The 18,986-nt window shown below is 35.8% G+C and overlaps 1 protein-coding gene across 1 annotated transcript in view; it reads left to right on the top strand.

The window, feature by feature from the left end:
- Positions 1–18,986, top strand: part of DMD (dystrophin) — a 1,204,567-nt gene that overhangs the window by 868,448 nt on the left and 317,133 nt on the right. The window contains 1 exon segment of the mRNA XM_009334780.1: positions 10,101–10,218. Within this exon segment, the coding sequence (XP_009333055.1) occupies positions 10,101–10,218 (118 nt within the window).

The raw sequence follows: 18,986 nt of genomic DNA, 5'->3' as shown, positions 1-18,986 counted from the left end.
CATCACCTGTGACAAGACAAGGAGTGCTTGTGTATTTTTGCTAGTCACGCAGTGGCTAGGCATCTTTCCACACAGCCTACGCGTGGCTGAGTTCCCTCCTGAGGCATTTACTCTCCACCCACTTTTCACACTACAAAATAACTGGGGGACCTAACTCAGCTACAGCTCCTACTTTAGCTACATGTAGTGATGCTCAAGTGTGCAGCACTTACACCTACCCCATAGCTTCTTACATCATGAAGGGCAAATTATAGTTTTTGAGTGTTAAATATGGTATTTTCAAAAGACTGGTGTCTCTGTGACACTACCAAGACAAGATGGTATTAATAATTTACTAACTCCTGCTGGAAATTGAGAACTTAAGATTTCCCCTCTGAAATTAGTTATAAAGGTAAGTCTTGCCCAGTCCAAACTTTCAGTAACCCATTTTTACAGTACACCGCTGTGTGGAGATTATTGAAGACAAAAGTCTTTTTAATGAAATATTTTTCCTGGACTTGCAATATCCAGATTATATACATTTCCTTCCTTCATTCACTGGTAATGAAATATGAACAACATCAGAATGTTTCAGGTTTCTACCTTTACCTTCTGTGTTATTGTTGGCCTTAATTAAGTACATAGTTACAGAAATATGGGGGAATAAAAACTAGAAGTAAAAGAAACAAACAAACAAGCACAACAAAAAAGAAAGGCAGAAGTATAGCTCTAGGAGTAAAACCTTTCTGGTTTAGGTTTAGGTACCAAAACTAGGCTTGTTACTTTGTATGGTTCTCATCTTTCAGAATGATAATGAGATATGAATAAAGATAAGGATCCAAGTTACTAGATTTGGACTAAAGTTATTCCAGAGTTATTCCAACATTTCTTATCAGACATGGCAAATAAGAAACACCTTCCCCCCACACACAAACACACACATTCACAGAGCTAAATAATATTAAGTTCACTGTAAGAAACAAGTGATGTAACAGCTTTTGTTTTCTTTTTCAAAAGCAAACCCCAACAAACCAGATGAAATCCTCTTTCTTCATTTTACCTTATCCTTGAGAAAAATATCTAGTGTCATAAGGTACTAAAGAAAAACTTATCTGGCAAATGATGCTGTGCCAATCCATTTTATTCTTCTTAATTGTTATCCACTTGCTATTACTGGAGAAAACTTCCAGTAAAAGTAATCAAAGATTTCCAGAGGCTCTAGCAGAAACTGAGGAAGTCATTCTGTGCTTTTTTCAGAGCATAAAATTGATTCAGGCTAATCTTTTCCCTATAAAATTGGATAATTTGGGGAGCATCTTTAGTCAAGCTGTTAGCTTTCCTTCTCCATGAAAATATGTTAGTTATTTTCTTAAATTTAAAAAAAAGATAGCTCAAAATACCTGTTTATTTTGCTTATATTCATAATATAATATTATGTCTACTCCATACTGTTTTATGCAAGGTGAACATATCTTCTGTTCAAAAATGTGATAAGGTAAAGAACCTATAACTTTGCTTTTAAGTGCATTGACAAGTACATTTTTCACTGGATCAGTCTCAGATAAAAGAAGTTCACTACCACCATCATCCAAAAAAACAGTAAAGAAAAACATAAAGCTGCAGCTTTGAGAAACAGAACAGCTGTCCTCAGATTTCTTGGTAATACGCATCTGTAAGTGCAGTGGAAAATTCGTTAATCTGAAAATCATTAGTTATATAGGAGAAATAAAATTGTAAATTTTGCAAATTCACATTCCACAAATGGTAGCTATGTGCTGAGAGACTTTGGTTCTGCCAACTAGTATAGAAACTGGGGACGCTCTCTAGCTCCTAACACTCGTTCCCATCCATTAAGTTATTTAGTGTGATTGTCTGAAAGGACATAAGATACCCTGGAATAGTTTTGCCTGATTGTTTAGATGCTCATACTTTATTGCAAACAAAAGTATTATTGAACAGCCGCGTTGTGTGGGGGCAAAAGGCTGTAATTTTATACACAGTTCACATATACTCAGATTTGCTGTTAGAGGTGTAATCCTGTTTCAGTCTTGAGTTCTTACAAGTGATTTATCACCATGTTCCTCTAGGTGAATGGATCTCCTTACAGCCAAACACCCAAATCTTTAAATGTTGTTCCACTTGTTACAGACATATCTTTAGCTTTGTTCCTTTTTTTCTGGCAATGAGTATAATAGCGCTAATTCCTTTTATCTGAGAGCGATTCATTCACAAACCATGTTAAGCTGTAATCTTTTCCTAGTCTCCTCTACATCTTCTCTCCATCCTGTCCACAGGATGGACTCCGGTGCAGTCGATCAAGACATCTCAGTTAGAATGATCAAGCTGCTGATGGTTTGACCCTCTGCCTGGATATGCACCATATGTGCAAAACAGTGTAGACAGCGTGCTTCCCATGTAGTGTCGCTCTGTTCAGTGCTTGTTTTCCCATAGATGGTGTCTGAGATAGTTGCCAGTGTTCATCAATTTTGAACATGTTACTACGCATTATTGTAAGAATGACACAGTCTGTCAAAAAATATCTGGGGATCTTATTTAGCACACAGTAGCTAAGCTTCCCAAACTACTTCACATTCCTGAAGACTCTGGATTTTTGTTTACCAATTATCCAGGAAAAGTTGGAAATTCAACCACCTCTGCTACTGTCCTGCCTCACTCCATGTATTTTAGTGTAAGGTCCCATAGTAGATGGCGTCATTTTCTAGGTGCTTATTTTTAGTATAGCATTCTTGCAACTCCTTGTGATATTGCAGGTTCCTTGGACCATGTGGACAACTTGCATACTTTCTGTATCTTAAACACATCTTTTCTGGGATACCAGCATAAAGGGGAGGTACTGAGTTACAGGTTAGCTCAGCAAAAACATGCCATTGTAAATGCCACTAAACACACAGACAAACTTTGCAAAGAATTTGGAAATCTTTGCCCTTCTTTATATATTATTTTTCTCCTGAAAAGGAGTGGGTTCAGAAAGTCCAATTTTAGCAAGATAAGGCTTTTCTTGTCTCATGGAGCTCCTTTGGTCACTTCCTTTATCTTGAGTTGGTATAAACTGATCCCCTTGTGACAGATTTTTTCTCTTTCTTTTTTATTGTTGACAACAAGTAATGGTTGGTATGCATATTTTAAATGAGCGTGAAATGTCTACAGCATTATTAGTTCATATCACATATCCAAATTTAGCCTTATTTAACTTCACATCTGGGTAGCTTGCCTCTTAACGTGCATTAATTGGAGATCCCTCTACAAGAGATCTAGTGCATTGCATCCTTACATCTCTGCAGCCTATTTTCCTAGTCTGAAAATCTTTTCAGTTGCAGGCTGAACTTTTGTTTGCTTCCACCTTTTTATTTCTAAGGCTAGGGCACATCCTGCCTTCCTGGACCTGCTTCAAATCGTATTACCTTTGTCTTGCAACCTGTGTGTGTGCCACCTTTCTCCTAGTGTCGGTACCTAATTTGGTGGTCTATGAGGATGGTAAAAAACATCTCAGTGGGCCTTGGCTGACTTTTAGCCTCTCAGGAAGTCTAATTCTTGTACCTTCTTGTGACTCTGATCTGTGCTGCACGTACTTTTCCTTGCTGACTACCCCATTTGTGGATAAGTAGAAGGGTATCTGCCTCCTGCAGTTCTGGAGCAGTATAGTTGATTTCCCTGTGAACTCAGATTTTTAAGCTTTTATTCTCTTCTACAGTTCAGTCACCTTTCCTTAGAGACCTTGCAATACCTGCTCCCAAAGTCCTTTTCTATAGACAAATGGGGAGCAGAAGAAGAGAGAGGGTGAGAGTTATCCCAGCTCCAGCCATCACCATCACCTTACATTGTTGGTCAAAGCGTGGAGATTCAAATTAAGTACTCCCCATTCTGCTTGGTTTGGTTAGTGTACATCAACAGCATGTTGCACTTTTCGCTGTCATAACTTCCTAGTATGAACCAGAATTCATAAGCTGTACAGGAACAGTCCTCAGACATTTCCAATGCCACCAACATAATTTGTTGAGTGACCGCCACAAAAAACATACAAAAAGTTCTATGATGCTTTTTCATGCATCTAGTGAGAGACCTGATAAGCTGTCACTGGTGGCTTTTCCACAGCATCGCTGATGGAGCTGATGTATTCGCCAAGACAGTGATGAGAGCTACTTAGGCAGTTCTTGAGTGGGCCCTAAGTGGGCATGAAAATATGTGCTTATGAAAACTTAGGCTGCATAAATCACTCAGGCAAAATCAAATCATAGTGTCCAGTCTGTTAATGTTTTGATATCACTGACAGGTACCAATCAGCTAGCAACACTGCTAAATAGTAACTCTAGACCTTCTTATTTTCCTAAAATTATATGTGCTTTGGAGGGAAAACACAAAACAGCTAATAGCCAAAACAAAAGTTGTTTTAAAAAGAAAACTCCACTGCATTATATTACTTTCATTATTTCATAATTTTATGTTTAAATGTAGAGAGTATGTAAATGATCATTTTCTCTCATATTCCCTTCCTGCTTAGTGACAAGAAAACAAATTCAAATTGTGCTTGGGAGGAATAACTTAACAAAGCCAATTTTATTATGCAGATGAATTGTAGGTGTTGCATATATGCATTTTCTGAAATTGTTAGCAAGCTTTTTTCCAAAGCTTTCTCTCTTTCTAGGTATGTATATAACACATTATATTTAGAGAACCAACCAGCCTTAAGAAACTCAGTTGTTTTAAGTAAAAGTTGTCACGGCTATACATTTTGCTCAGGAAGAAATTGCTTAATTTTTTGTTTAAATTTAAGGTTTAGAGTCTAAAGTTTTTCAAAAGATGAGAAAATCATTTCCTCAACAACTGTTTAATGGAATTATGCTTTTTCTAAGAATAACATGGTGAGTTTGGAGGAGTGAATAGGTTCATAAGAAGAAAACTATATGTTCCTTCTCTCTTACATTCCCATATTAATAATTCAGTTGTGCTTTTGTGGCCCACTGGTTCATTTCATTAAACAAGGTTGGGGGTGGGCCAAAATAAACCATCCCAAACAGCTGGGAAGTTTTAGTCTTCAGCCATGGGTTGTTTATGACAAAATGGTGCTTCCAGTTTGCTCTTAATATGCAAGGTCTTCTCTAAATCTCCTTTTTGACCAAACATCATTTTTTGGATCACTCACTGCTAGCGTTCTTACCTAGTAAAAAGTAGTATAAAATAGATAGCAAACTGTATTTGACTGGTAGCATGTAAATACACAGAAAAATTGTGAGGACATGGTAGTCATTACTACTACAGAGGACTCCTCAGTTAAACACTGTAAAGGAATTGTGGGACCTATTTTACCCAATAATATTTCATTTTTTTTATGGCATTTTAACTTCTTTTTTTTCAGAGATGTTTTTCCACTTAGGAAGGTAAAATGGTTACAAATTAGACGCAGAGCCTTTTTGAAGAAGCATACAGACTGAGGCACAATCATATATAATGCTGCAGAACAGCAACCTTAACTCACATTTACATGTTTGAAGTTCAGCAATGGGAGATGAAATGCCCTGGCTTTGGTGTGAGAGAAGTGGCTTCTGATATTAAAGAGCAAACACCCATAATCAGCACTAGTAAATGATTAGTTGAATGTTAAGACTTGGTACCATCATGGAATTCAGATATTCCAGTTTAAGAATGCTTGCCATAAAGTCAGGAAAAAAGGAAAAAAGCTTGGATAGATTTTAAAGATCCTATCTTATATAAACTTATATAAACTTATATAAACTTATATAAGCTTATATAAGTTTATATAAGATATACAAATCTTATCCTATATAAAGAGAGATATATATTTCTTTATATATATATAAATATATAAGATATAGAAATCTTATCCTATATAAACTACTACACACATGGCTAGAGTGACAAGTATGCAGGCTGTAGCATGCTGTACGTTATAAAGCTAGAGAATATTTTAATTCTCAGTCTCAAATCTTGCAGTCCCACCAAGAATTTGTCACACTTCACCTGTTTCAGTTTTTCAGTTTACTTTTTAGCAATTTTTATACAAGTTATTTCAGTTGCTGACTTAAACAATTTGTTCCATATCTCAACCCCCATTTTGTGTAAAGAAATCATAAAAGTTAGGAACCTGAAAATTGGATTTTTCTTTTGAGCAGCTGCTGTCCACAAATGTGGAAAGATTGTTAAAAGTGAATAGCATCACTTTCTAACAAACTGTAGGCAGGTTTGATGACTGAATCTCATCTTTCCATTACTGTGCTGTCACCAAGCATTATTATGTTGGCACTCCTAGATATATGGAAGAAAAAGAAAAGCTCTTTTGGGGTTTAAAGATGTATTTGTACAGCCATGGATGTCAATGGTCCTTCTTCATTGTTGACCTACTCATGTTGAACTACATTTATTATTAAACACAAATTTCTTGATTAAAATGTGGTCTGTAATATTTTGCAGAATACATTATTGTAGCTTTACAGAGCACTAGGTAAATGAGAGTAAAGGGAAATTATATGCACAAGAACACAAGTCTTTATTAAAAAAAAAAATCCTTTTAGTGTAGCTGACTCCCTAAGTCTTTGTACCTGTGCTTTTTGTGACCTGATGGGGACTAGGTAGATTTCTGTTTAATTTATTTTGAAAATCCTTTCATAATACTTTTATTTCTGTATTACCCATTTTTACATAGCACGTTTGTTTCAGTGTGCTGACATTCCGAATCAGAGGCATCTGGTCTGTTGCATCTGCTGTGCCTCAACCAGGGTGCGATTATTAAGGATTTTTTCTTCTGGTTGTTGTTGTAACATCTTCTGACAGTTTCCACTTAGTTTTCTGTTGAGGATCCAGTTTTACAATGTTAAATATTTGGCTGAATTTGTAAAAGTTTTAAAAAGTATCTCCATATATGAATTGCTTCTGATTTTGGTTTGGGTTTTGGGGTTTTTTGTTTATTTGTTTGTTTTAGATAATTTCAGCTAATACTTTAAAACTATTCATTTTTTTTTCCAAAATCATATTTAGTGGTCTTTTAATATGTATTCATCAAATCACTTATCTTCCTAGAATAATTATTTGTATTTTTGTTACTCACAAAATCAATTTGTTTGATTAGTTTATCCAGTCACAGAATAGTTTTCTGAATTTGATAATACTTTAAGTGGAGCTCAAGTGCTGCTGTTTACTTTCATGGTACGGGAAGAAAGGAAGGCTCAGGAATGATGTGTTTTACTAGCTACTTTTATCCACGTTTCCATCAGGGTTTGTATGTGTATGTACAATGTAGGTTCCCTGTGGAACATATATTTATTGTCTTTTAAGATTGTACCAAGTGGTAAAATTGTACCAATAAACACTGTAACAATTTTACAACAATTTTAATTTATACAATTTCACCAAATAAAAAATAACATTGTTTGGGTAAGTTTCTCCGACACTCTGTATTAAATCAAAGAAAGACTATATTAATTTGAGGAACATTGTTTTTTCCTTATTCTGAGTGGTTACCTTTCTAAGACTAAGAAAAAAACCCATCTGTTCTATAATTGCACATTATTGTCTCCTGACAGGTCCAAGAATCTGTTCACAGTATAAGGGTTTCAAGATGTCCTTCCTGACCTTTCAAAAATACATGTTAGTACATCCGGCAGAAAGCAATTTTATTCACATTAAATGGCAGAGGGAAGGATGTCCTCACAGTCTGTATAGGGACGAGATTGTTGTGTCCCCGAGGAAACACCAGAGCTAGCGAGACTCACTTTAAAGAGGCATTGCTAGTTTTCCTGAGTGTCCAGTTCAGGAACTGCAGATGGGTCTTGTGGGTAAATCATTCTGTACAGCACTTAGGCATACGTCAGTTCCATTCTGCAAATCCTTACTGAGCAGTCCTTACCTATCGCTATGTTTCTTACTAGATTTTGTATAGCAGAAGCTTTCTTCTGTGGAACAAACCTAGCATTTAATGTCTGGTTGGAGACTCAGGCTGGATCGGATAAATCATTCTCCTATTCAGTATATCAAATATAAAAGTTACGTTTAGGACACTTTAGGGAACGGTTTAGAGTCACTGTTGGTGTAAGACCTTAGAATTACTTCATTTGCTTTTCCTCTTCTAAACTGTTTCTAGGTAGGGGAAAGAGAGAGAAAGGGAAATATTACACACAATTATCTGAGCATGTTGTACGTGTTTTAATGTTCCTTCTGCACAGTCCATTTTGGCAATATGTATAATGCAGGTGTTGATCGGCTGCAATGGGACTGCTTTTTCTATTGTAAAATTCATGTCACTCATTAACTTGTCTTGCTAGAAAATGGAGTTTTGAAGGCAAGTAGATATCTAGAGGTAGTAACTGCATCAGTAGATTTTATTTCTTTTCCTTGAGTGCTTTCACTAAGGAGAGACTTCTAATGAGAAATTTGTTCTTCGCTTAATTATGCAAGCTGCTGCTTTAACTGCGTGTCTCTGTATGCAATCCAATCAGTATACAAGTGAAAAAATACCGTCGAAACTTTTGGGTATGAGTTTAGAAAGCCAGTTATAATCGATGTTCAAAGAACTTCTGATACAGAAGTTAGAGGCAAGAATTTCACAGGGTGTAGCTAGCTGTGTATCTTGAAAATTACCTGCTTTCTAAAGAGTTTGTAGCTGAACAAAAATGAAACTATGTGGAGCTTTTAGCCTGCTTTTGGTGATACATGCTGTAGTTACTGGAAGTTATATTCTCGTTCACTTTTGTTAATCTCATTGAACAGAAAATGGTATTAGGCCTTTACCTGTCACCTTCAACTTGGTGAAATTGTGTAACTCTAATCTCAGGTTGGAGGGCCAAATTTAAGATCAGACTCCGCAGGTCTTTTCCATCCAGTACAGTCAGTGAATAACAGCTTGTTAAAATAAAGTATGATTATTTAGAATAAAAACATTTTAAGGGGGGGAGAGACTTTTAAGACAATAAAATACTTAAGACACGTAGTCAACAGCCAGGTGAGCATGCTAACAGATTGTCTAACCACTGTCCACATAAAAAGCCTGAAAAACAAAAATCCTCCACTGACCTTTGTTGTCAGCTCGATAGCTGATGTACTATACCTACTAGCTATCTGACAGCATACTGTTCTGTTCTGGTGGCTCAAAATTGTGGACAGAAAAAAGTCATCTGTTCATAATTTGGTAATAAATATTGCTACTGCCAACTCCTAAGACTGGGAAATCTAATGAGCATCTTTTCTGGAAGCTACATGATAGGGACTTGAAGTTCCTAGATTTGGTCAATGTCTTTTAAATACATGCTTGGATGCTTCTTATCTGGGAAACTGTTGAACTGATTCCTTGTTTGCTCTTTCCTAATCCTTCAAAATAAATTAAACTAATATATGCATAATTCTTATATGCCTTACTTTCCTTGAGTTCTCCTTTTCATTATATCTAAAGCTATTGTATTTTAGTTTTTATTACCTCTGAAAGACCAGAAGTCATTATTCTGAAGCCCATCTTTTTCCCTATGAGAAACTCTAGATCCACTTCTTACTTTCTAGTCAGATTGCCTGGGCTTTATGTATCTCCTTGACTAACATATAAATTAATGTGAGTGTTAATTACTTTTCTGCTAGATAAGGTGTCAGGACAGAAAAAGCAACATTAACAGTCTTACACTGGCTTTAAACCAATAGATAGTAATTAAACAGTCTTAAAATATAAAGAAACAAACATTATTAACTAGACTGCATGAGTTATTAGGAAAATCCTGCCTAATCTGGTAAGAATGTATCTTTTTTAAAATACACTGTAAAATCTAAGTGCATATAGAAGAATAGTATCCTTCTATAGCTTTATAGAAGAAAATAGCTTACCCTTGCATAATTTGATGAGTTAAAAAATGAAGAATGACTGTCATTTTATATCTAGTTTCACAGGTTCTTTTAAAATAACTATTACAAGTTATACTTGGTATTTTTATGTTAAGAATAACAACAATATTTGGAAAGTCTAGATCAAATTCTTCATATTATTTGAAACAGCAAACAATATTTCTGCTTTAAATCAAGGCGGCACAAAAAAAGTCCCTATACATGGTCTTCTCAACAGCTCTACATGCTTTTTTCTTTGTTTTATTTTTGTATTTCTGTGCAACTAGGCAATACTACAGGATCTGGAGCAAAGACGTCCCCAACTGGATGAACTAATAACTGCAGCACAAAATCTAAAAAACAAGACGAGCAATCAAGAGGCCAGAACAATAATTACTGACCGCAGTAAGTGGTGATTCTGCTATCATATGATGTTTCAGCAAATATGGAAAATGTTGTAACACCTGATAAGCATAGCATTTTTGAGATAATTTATGCATTTACCATGAGAAGGAGAGTTCCATCAGGAGACAGTTCCCACACAGATTTTCCAAATTGCATATAGAAGAAATGGAAGTGAAAGTCAGTGATCATATACGTCAAATTTTTCACCTTAATTTCATATTGCTTGTCTTCATAGTGGAAGCACATTGTAGAAAATATAGAATGTGATCGCTATAGGTAATGAAATACATTTATTCTTAAACAAGGAGGAAAAAGAAAGAATTCACAGAGTATAGCCACAGGCTTGTAAGAAGATTTCAATTCCATCCTCCGTAGTACAGCTGCAGCCTCTTTTTTCGTCTCCCCTCAGTTGACGCACAAGTCTGATGATGCCCTGTATTAGTCTGTATTAGTTCTTTAGTTCTGGTTTCCCTTTCCAGAATTAACCAACTAGCTGTATCTAAGGTGGAAAAATTAGTAGATTAAGTTTTAGAAGTCTATAGAAGATGTAGTCTTGTCACCCTTGGATGCTTGCACGTCCTTATGCCCTTCACTATAGGATGAAACACAGTCTCAAGGTCGTGCTATAAAAGCAGCCCTCTGTGGTGGACTGTTATTATTTTGAGTACTCAGGACTAAAAAATACAAAAAATGAATTTCTTATGGTCCTAGAGATCCCCTGTGGAGCTTAGAGAAGACCCAGGCCAAATGCTTTGCATGTGGGCACAGCCAATTCACTTTAGGTGGATGCAAACCGTTCTGTACATCTTGGCCTGGAGACCAGGGATTGCTCCCTGAAACTGATGACTGTGAAGGTCTATACATAGGCTAAACTTCTCTACCCCCATAATTAATACACACACACACACACACACACACACACACATATTACCTCTTTCTTTTTATTCCATCAGGTAAATACTTTCCATAATATGTCAAAATCACATTGCATGTTTGGACTGCATTGTTGTTAGTAGCAGATACAGATACTATTTAGACTATATCCTATGTGAAATAACATTGTTAAACTGCTATTCTCTTCCTGGCCTTGAAACATATTACTGAGAGAGAGAGAAGCTATATTTGTCTTATTTGAAATTTGAGAAGAAATGGATAGCGTTTAGATATTACATAAGTACCTGTTTATGTTTGACATGCAAATTAATTTTAGAATCACATACTCAGTTGAATTCAGATGCAGTGTGTACATATACCTTAACTTTACAGCGCTTATTCAAAGCCAACATATGTAGTACTCCCATCAGTATTTTCTAGGATGTTTTAATTTTTAATTCTGAGACAAGTCTTCTGAAGATAAGAATTGTAGACTTTACATGAAATGCAAACATAATTCCTATATGCCCTCATGTGAATTGTATGCATGACTAAATTTTGTTCTGTTGGAAAAATGCACTTCACTTTAAGTGAAATTGCCATCTAAGATAGATTAAATGCTTCTTTCTCATACAGCAAAAAAAAAGCAAGCAAGCTATCAGACTGTAAATCATGAATGAGTATGTGGTAACCCAACTATATTAAAGCTTGCATCTGTGGCTAGCAGTGTGGTGAATATATTTTACATGCTGATTTTTTAGTTTTTATCTATAAGAATTCCCAAAATGATTAGCTGGTTTTGAACTTAAAGTATACAAGATTCATTTTTGCTGTGATTTAGCAATTAATTTTCTATGCTGAAACTGTCAATATCCTTGACTACATAAGTGCAGCTTATGATACAGTAGATACAGGTCATGTTCCTTTATGTTCTTTCAAGTATGTCTTGCTGTAGCATAGCATCTTCTAACATCATCCTGTTGTTGCTAATGAAATAATTTTAAAGTAAACAAAATATTTATTGTCAGAAATATACAGGGTCCGCGTTTCTGTAATAGAGGGAGCTAAAGTATGATCAGGGCCATTTTTGATCCAGTCTTCTGAGGCAGCAAACTAGAGTCATGAGGATTTTTTCATGCTTAATTTATATTTGTATAACTGTAGGCAGTGCTAAACACTATTCAGGAGGTATTTATTACTTTTGAATTTTAAGGAGATCATGATATATCTAGGGGAAAAGAAATGCTAGGACTTTAGAATGTGATACATAAGGTTTTTCTGAATATATGCCAAATGTGGCATACTGTCACCTAAGTACTTCTTTAAAATAACAATAGTAATTTTTATATTTTTAATTGTATGATTTTTTTTTTCTGCTGTATGTTGTATGAAGAAGATGGAGTTTGTTCAAACCTGTTTGGTTTGAATTAGGCCTGCTAAATAGCTGTATAGACAGGATCCACTTGTTCTTGCTGCAGCTACCGTGGGGGTAGTTCACTGCTCCCACCTCTTCACAGTGCTATGCTGTCCTGAACATAGGAAGACTCTCCTCATCCCCAGCACAGCTGGGGTGCTCTCTAACTGTGTGCTCTCTAACACAGCTCCTCTGAAGCCCGCCGTGCTGTACAGTGCTCCCACCTAGTGCAGTTGTTTTGCCTTGCAGTCCAGCACATACTGAGCCTAGTCCACTGCACCCAGTGTGTTGTCCCCAAGTCCATCCTTGGGAATCTTGCTCGCAGCCAGAGCTGAACCTTGGAGTGGTGAACCTGCTCCAGTTGCTAAGGCCTGCACGTTCCCCACAGCCCTAGAGGGCGTCCCCTCCGTTATACTTGGACCTTGCACCAGAGTCCTGCTGCAAGTCCTCCCTGACTACCTTACCCGCAGACTGTTTCCCTCTTCCTGTGTTTTTTCCCCTCTTCATGAATACAAATAGGTTACCATGGTTATGTCTTAGCAGTTATGAGTACTAACTCACATCTATCCAGTTTCATGACCTGAGCATCAGCACTGTGCCATTCATGCTCCTCTGCAGCAGCTGTAATGTCACACATGCAGCCTTCTGTAATGTCACACTATCAGGTGCCAAGTGCATCGGATCCCATCATGAAAGAAAGGGAGTGCAGGGCTGTGCTGCGCTGCGCTGGTCTGTCACGTAGGAGCTGATAGACTCAACTATATTTAGTGCACGACCTCTTCCCGGGCTGAAGCATGGGATCTCACACTTAGAAAAGTAAAAAGCTGAGAAGATGAGCTAATTTGTATGAATATGCTGTTCATTGCCTTTTGCTGTTAAGGTGCTAGTAAAAAAACCCAACATAATCATCTGGCCAATATCACTGAACAGGTATATTATAAACACTAAATGAGACTCATAGCTACTGTACAAGATAACTGCATTCTTGGTCACAGGATGGGTCAGTGTGCCATCAACTGGAATTAAAACCCCGAAGGTTCTGGCTTCTGTGCTAACATTGGTAACTCTCAAGTCATTCTGCTTGCAGAAATATGTATATTATGCTCGTTAAGGTCTATCTTTGAACTATATTTAGAAGCCATTATTGCCTTTGAAAGTATTTATAAAAACAAACAAGGTAAACATTTTATACAAAATCAAACAAATCAAAAGACATTTATTAGAGAATCTGTATGAAGAACTGCAAAAGGTCAATGACCATGAGATTATTTTTCAACAGAATTGTCATAGTATTGTGTAGGTTTAGTCTTTCTTTAGGAAATAAAACCAGAAATTACAGATAAGCTCATACAATTGAATTATGTCCTTTGAACCTTTTTTCCCCACCCTTACTTCATGAGCTGTGTGAAATTGCAGGAGCTATACTACGTAAAAAGTACTTGACTCTATAAAGTAAAGGTTGTGTTATGTTTACATAATGTTATGCTCAAATCTCTGTTTATTCAATGTAAATCATAGTTTGTTTACAACTTATACATTAAAGAATACATAAGAATAATAGTTACATTTAGTCTTGAGGAAAAATTGTGGGAAAAAGCAAGATACCTCTCTGCTCTTTTAAAGCCCTCAATAAACCATTCTATTCTAACAGAACCATATGCTGTACAAAAACGTTTTTCTCTACATAATGCATCACAGATCCAAAACACTTTGCTTTATTGCTGATGAAAATGTTGTTTCTTTAAATTGAATGAGTTTATAAGCAACTCTGAATATAATAAAGTAATTAAACTTTGAAAATTCCTTTTATTTTCCATCAGTTCCTATGTATAGAATACATAAAGCCGGTAACAAGTCAATATAGAAATAGACTGAGAGATAATAAAACCAAATTTACAGTCTTGGAATCAGAAATACCAAAGTAATTACAAAGGCTATGTTAGATCTTGCTAGATCCTGGGCATGTAAGAAACTTTAAATAGCAGGCCTTCCTACTGTTGTGTTCACACACATGCAAAAGATAACAGTGAATAGGCTTTCTGTGGTTTTACTTTGCTAGTAATTTACATCCCAATTTTGTAATGCGGTTTCTGGCTGTGTAAGTGATAGAGGAGGGATGAAAATGAATATTTATAGAACTCTGTAAAGGAATAATCTCTTCCTGACCAAAGAATCTCCCTTTCAAGATTATAAGAAGCCAAAGTAACACACATCTTTCTTCAGCAATTGTGTGAAATGTAGTGAACTCTCAAAATATCACTTGAGAGGTTAATTAAGTTCTATTACATTAAATACATAAATAAGAGCAATAAATACAAGCATTTCAATGAAGACTGTTTTGATCAAGAATTACACATTGGGACCAAATGATTCCTTTTGAAATTTTATTTGGCAGTTTTTAAAACCAAGTCCACAAATGTATGAATAATTTATAGAGGATGTCTTCAGAAGAGTTATTTTGGTTTTGTGGTTTGTTTTTTGTTTGTTTGTTTGTTTGTTTGTTTTTAAAAAAGAAAAGCTATGTGTTATAATTGGTTGTTAGGAGAGCTACGCTTGAACTAATCTGAAAAGAGTCTGAGTGTCCCTGTGCCACTCCATAAAAATGCCTTTATTGAATAGTTTGCTGTATTCGACAGTTTTATGGCAAAATCATCAACTTGTCATCACTTTCACAACAAAATGTATGGAAACTCCACAGTGAATTACAGCTGTACTGTTGTTCTCGACATCTTAAAAAAGTAGCCATCTCCATTGTACTGCCATCCATGTGGTTTTCTCTTAGAGCTATTGAATACAAATAAAGTTTACCACTTGAAAAAACAATTTCATACAATCTGGAATTTGTCATCCAGTAGTAAAACTCTTAGTTACCAAGACTGTAAAAGAAAAGCGTAAGAGAAAACTGTACTTGTATACAGTTTGCCCAATTATCTTGTTGATATTTTTAAGCTGAATTATTGAATAAACCCCAGTATTCCATTCTCTGGATTCCACGTATTTCAAGAACTTCTCAAGAACCTGAGTAATAGCTTTCCTATATTATAAAGATGCAAAGTTTATTAATCATCCTGATGTACTTCTTTACAGCAGAAACCTTGTTTTTCCTATGAGAAATCTATGCCATGGAAATGAAGGAAGGGAGAAACCATTTGTTGTTAAAGAAACGTCCGTAACAAGATAAAACTATAGCTTTGAAAGGGATAGCGTGTTACTGAGAAGAGTACCTCATTTGAAAGTCATTTTGGAACACTGGGAGAGTTGTCCTTGAAGAACGGGAAATAACATGCCCCAGAAATGTCTGAGTGATCGGGGAATTACAGTTATATATCATTTCTCAGGCTATATATACTAGAAGTATATGGCTCAGTGGGCAAAGGGCAAGATCTAAACCGTCTACTTCAGGTGTTGTAGTGCTCCGAAAAAGGATGTGAGACTACAAGGTGACCTTCCTCCATTTTTGGTTATATTCTTGAGTAAAAGTGGCATGGCTTTTTTGATAGGCCCAGAGCTGCTATGTGTATTAGGTGATATCAGAGCTGGTGGCTGTGTTAGGCTTGCTCAGAGCTCACTTACCTTGTCAAGCCTGTGAAGAGAGTTAGATAATTACTAAACTTTGTGTTGTGTGGTAATTCAGGTGGAACATATCTGGCTAGTTCTAGAGCAGATACTTCTAAATAGATAGGAATGTTCTCCTAAGTTTTATGTTCCTAGAAATCAGTCTGTGTTGGAGAATAGGCACTCTGGATTGCTGTGTTGGATAGAGGCACTTAATTTTGCCCAAATCGTGTTAGTAAAATTTTGTCATCTACCCTCCAAAAAAGCTAGGAGAGCAGAATTGTTGACCAAATCTCTCATCAGGAAAATATGACCACAAAGTAAGTTTAATTTAATATTCTGCAATTTACTCCGCTGTTCTTAAATTGTTTGAAGACTGAGGTGATAAAGGTGATTTTAGTAAAAGGGCCAAAGCATGTAAAACTTCGGCCCCCCCAAACTTCAACCTACCCAGTCATTAATTAGATGAAAGTAACTGTTGCCCAGAACCATGAGCAGACAAGAAATGACAGAAAGTCTTGTTTACAGGCTGTCAGCAGGCAATTCCTTTCCCCAAGTACTGTTGTCTGCTCTCCTACTAAGAGAAGTCCTATTCATAGTGTTGTTAGGGGCATCTTTTCCGTCTTTTATGCTCAAGCAGAGCATATTTTAACAGACTGGTTTTATGTAATTACCTGCATTTGTTCTTAATGTCTTTGTGAAAATCTTTAACGCTTATAGAAATCTGCATGCATATATCAATTTGGAGGAGCTTTCTCTTTTTAGGTTAACAAGACCAGTGTCTCAGTAGCTTCAGAAAGAAGCAAATTTATTTGTAAAAGTGTTATAAGCAAAATGTAAAGGGAAGGTAAGGAACTGCCACACAGGATGAGATTGCAGGTCCTACTAATTTACTCTTGTCTCAGAAATTGTTAGTATCATGTCCTTCTGAAGAATAAAGAATTCAATAGTATGCAGATGTGAAGTAAATTGAAAGTACTTCTCAGGATACGAAGTCTTTCTTTCATATCTTAAGCAATTGGAGAAGTTTAACATAATTTTTTGAAACATTTAACTGACTAAAACTGCCAAGAATTGGTAGTTCTTCAGGAAAGCAAGCACTGAGTTATTTTAGAGTTTTCAACATATTTAATAGTATCTCATGTGAGACTTCCTAGTTACAGTGTTACAGCAAAAAGTCTGTTTTTAATTACCTTGGATTTCAAAATTGAATTCAATCTCATTTTACAAATGTTAATTAACATTTGTATAAAATGCTTTAAAATCTGAAAATAATAAATGCTGAAGAGTTTTGACTTATATCTTGTCAGTGGTAGACGAATGTTCCATTGACTTGTGTAGTGGCCAGATAATCAGAAAGGAATTGTTTTTCTCTTTGAGTGATACTGGCAAGATTCAGTTTTCTATGTTAAAAGTAGTAGTGTTAATAATTAGCCATTAAAAATATTTGTATCACTTATACCATACTTGTGGCCCATCTCCATGGGCAAGTAAATATCCAAAATGATCAATCTCCAAAAGTGAAAAAAAGGGACAAAACCTGCCTATTATTTATAACTGTATTAACATTCTACACTTTAAGAATTATTTTTCAAAGTTAAAGACATTTTTTATAAGCAATTTAAATTACCTATCTACTGATGGAATTTCATCACTGTGTTTATACAAGGTCCACTTGCGCAATCAATAGAGTTACTGTCTAACCTTAAAATCTGCGAGTGTGTAGTTGCTCAAGGTCATGGAAAATTATTTTCTTTTTTCTTTCAGATAGGGGATTTCTATTTCTTGCTGAATGCTAGTACTAGTCCATATGTTTGAAGTCTGAAAGTCTCAAAAGTATTGATCATATGGTTTGGATGCATTCCCTTTTTTCTTTAAGGGAATTAGAAAGCTCCATTTTTAACAAAAGCACCCATTTACCCAGAAAAGCCTCATTATCTTCCTTCTTTTCACTCTCTTTATGTAGAGTTTTCATATTTTAATTAATAATTTAATTTTAATGGAACTTTTAAATGTTGAAGTTCAGTCAGTTTATACAAACATCAAGAAATTACTTGTTTTATAATATTAAATTGCCTGGATTTTAGTGATCTTTTTATTGTTTAGTGGGATTGCTTATTTGGGTTTACTTTTTGCCGTTCTCTTTGTGAACATTGACATTGCAATGCTGAAATTCTTTATTACTTGACTTGATGTTATCACATATCTGAATATCTTCTGTCATAATAGATGTCAGTAATTGATTAGAAAGTAATTTGGATTTTGCATTTGCTTTTAGATTTGGGCACAATGACAGAATTTAATGAGCAGCTAGGACTTTTGGGAATCATGAGATTTACATAGATGTTTTATCTGGTGGAAAAACTTTGATGTACAGAAGTTACCAGGAACTGTGCTGTTGGACATCTGCTGCCATCTGTATCAAAACCATTTCATCAGTTTTTTCACAGTTACACATACTTGTTGCATCTACATGATTGTACTTAGTTCTTTGTATTTTACAGGCGATTTAATAACCTAGAAAAACACTGAAAACCTAACCTTTCATATTTACAAATATGAAAAATGTTTAAAAGATGCAATGCAGCATTATGAAAAGACACCTGAGCTACCTCTGAGACTAAAAGCTGTCTAGGCCGTTGGCTGGGGAGTTTGCTTGGGACGGCAGGCGCGGAGCCCTCCACTAGCACATAACGATCTCAGGACACAAAATCAGGGGGCATATGAGCGTCCTGATGCAGGGCTGTACCAGAGCAAGGCTGTAGGTCTCGACACAATGGTGCACTGTGGAGGTACACTGGTGAAAACAGGGAACGTATCCTCTAGTAGAAATCTTTATATTTCTCAGGGACTAAGACCTGTTTGTTAGATGACATTACATGTCATTCCAATCTATACACAAGAACTGGTGTGCACCTGGCTGTCT

The sequence above is a fragment of the Pygoscelis adeliae genome, unplaced genomic scaffold, assembly GCF_000699105.1.
Source record: "Pygoscelis adeliae isolate BGI_AS28 unplaced genomic scaffold, ASM69910v1 Scaffold91, whole genome shotgun sequence".
In the NCBI taxonomy this organism is placed as follows: domain Eukaryota; kingdom Metazoa; phylum Chordata; class Aves; order Sphenisciformes; family Spheniscidae; genus Pygoscelis; species Pygoscelis adeliae.
The sequence above is the reverse complement of the archived record's forward strand: the minus strand, read 5'-3'. Positions and strand labels throughout refer to the sequence as shown.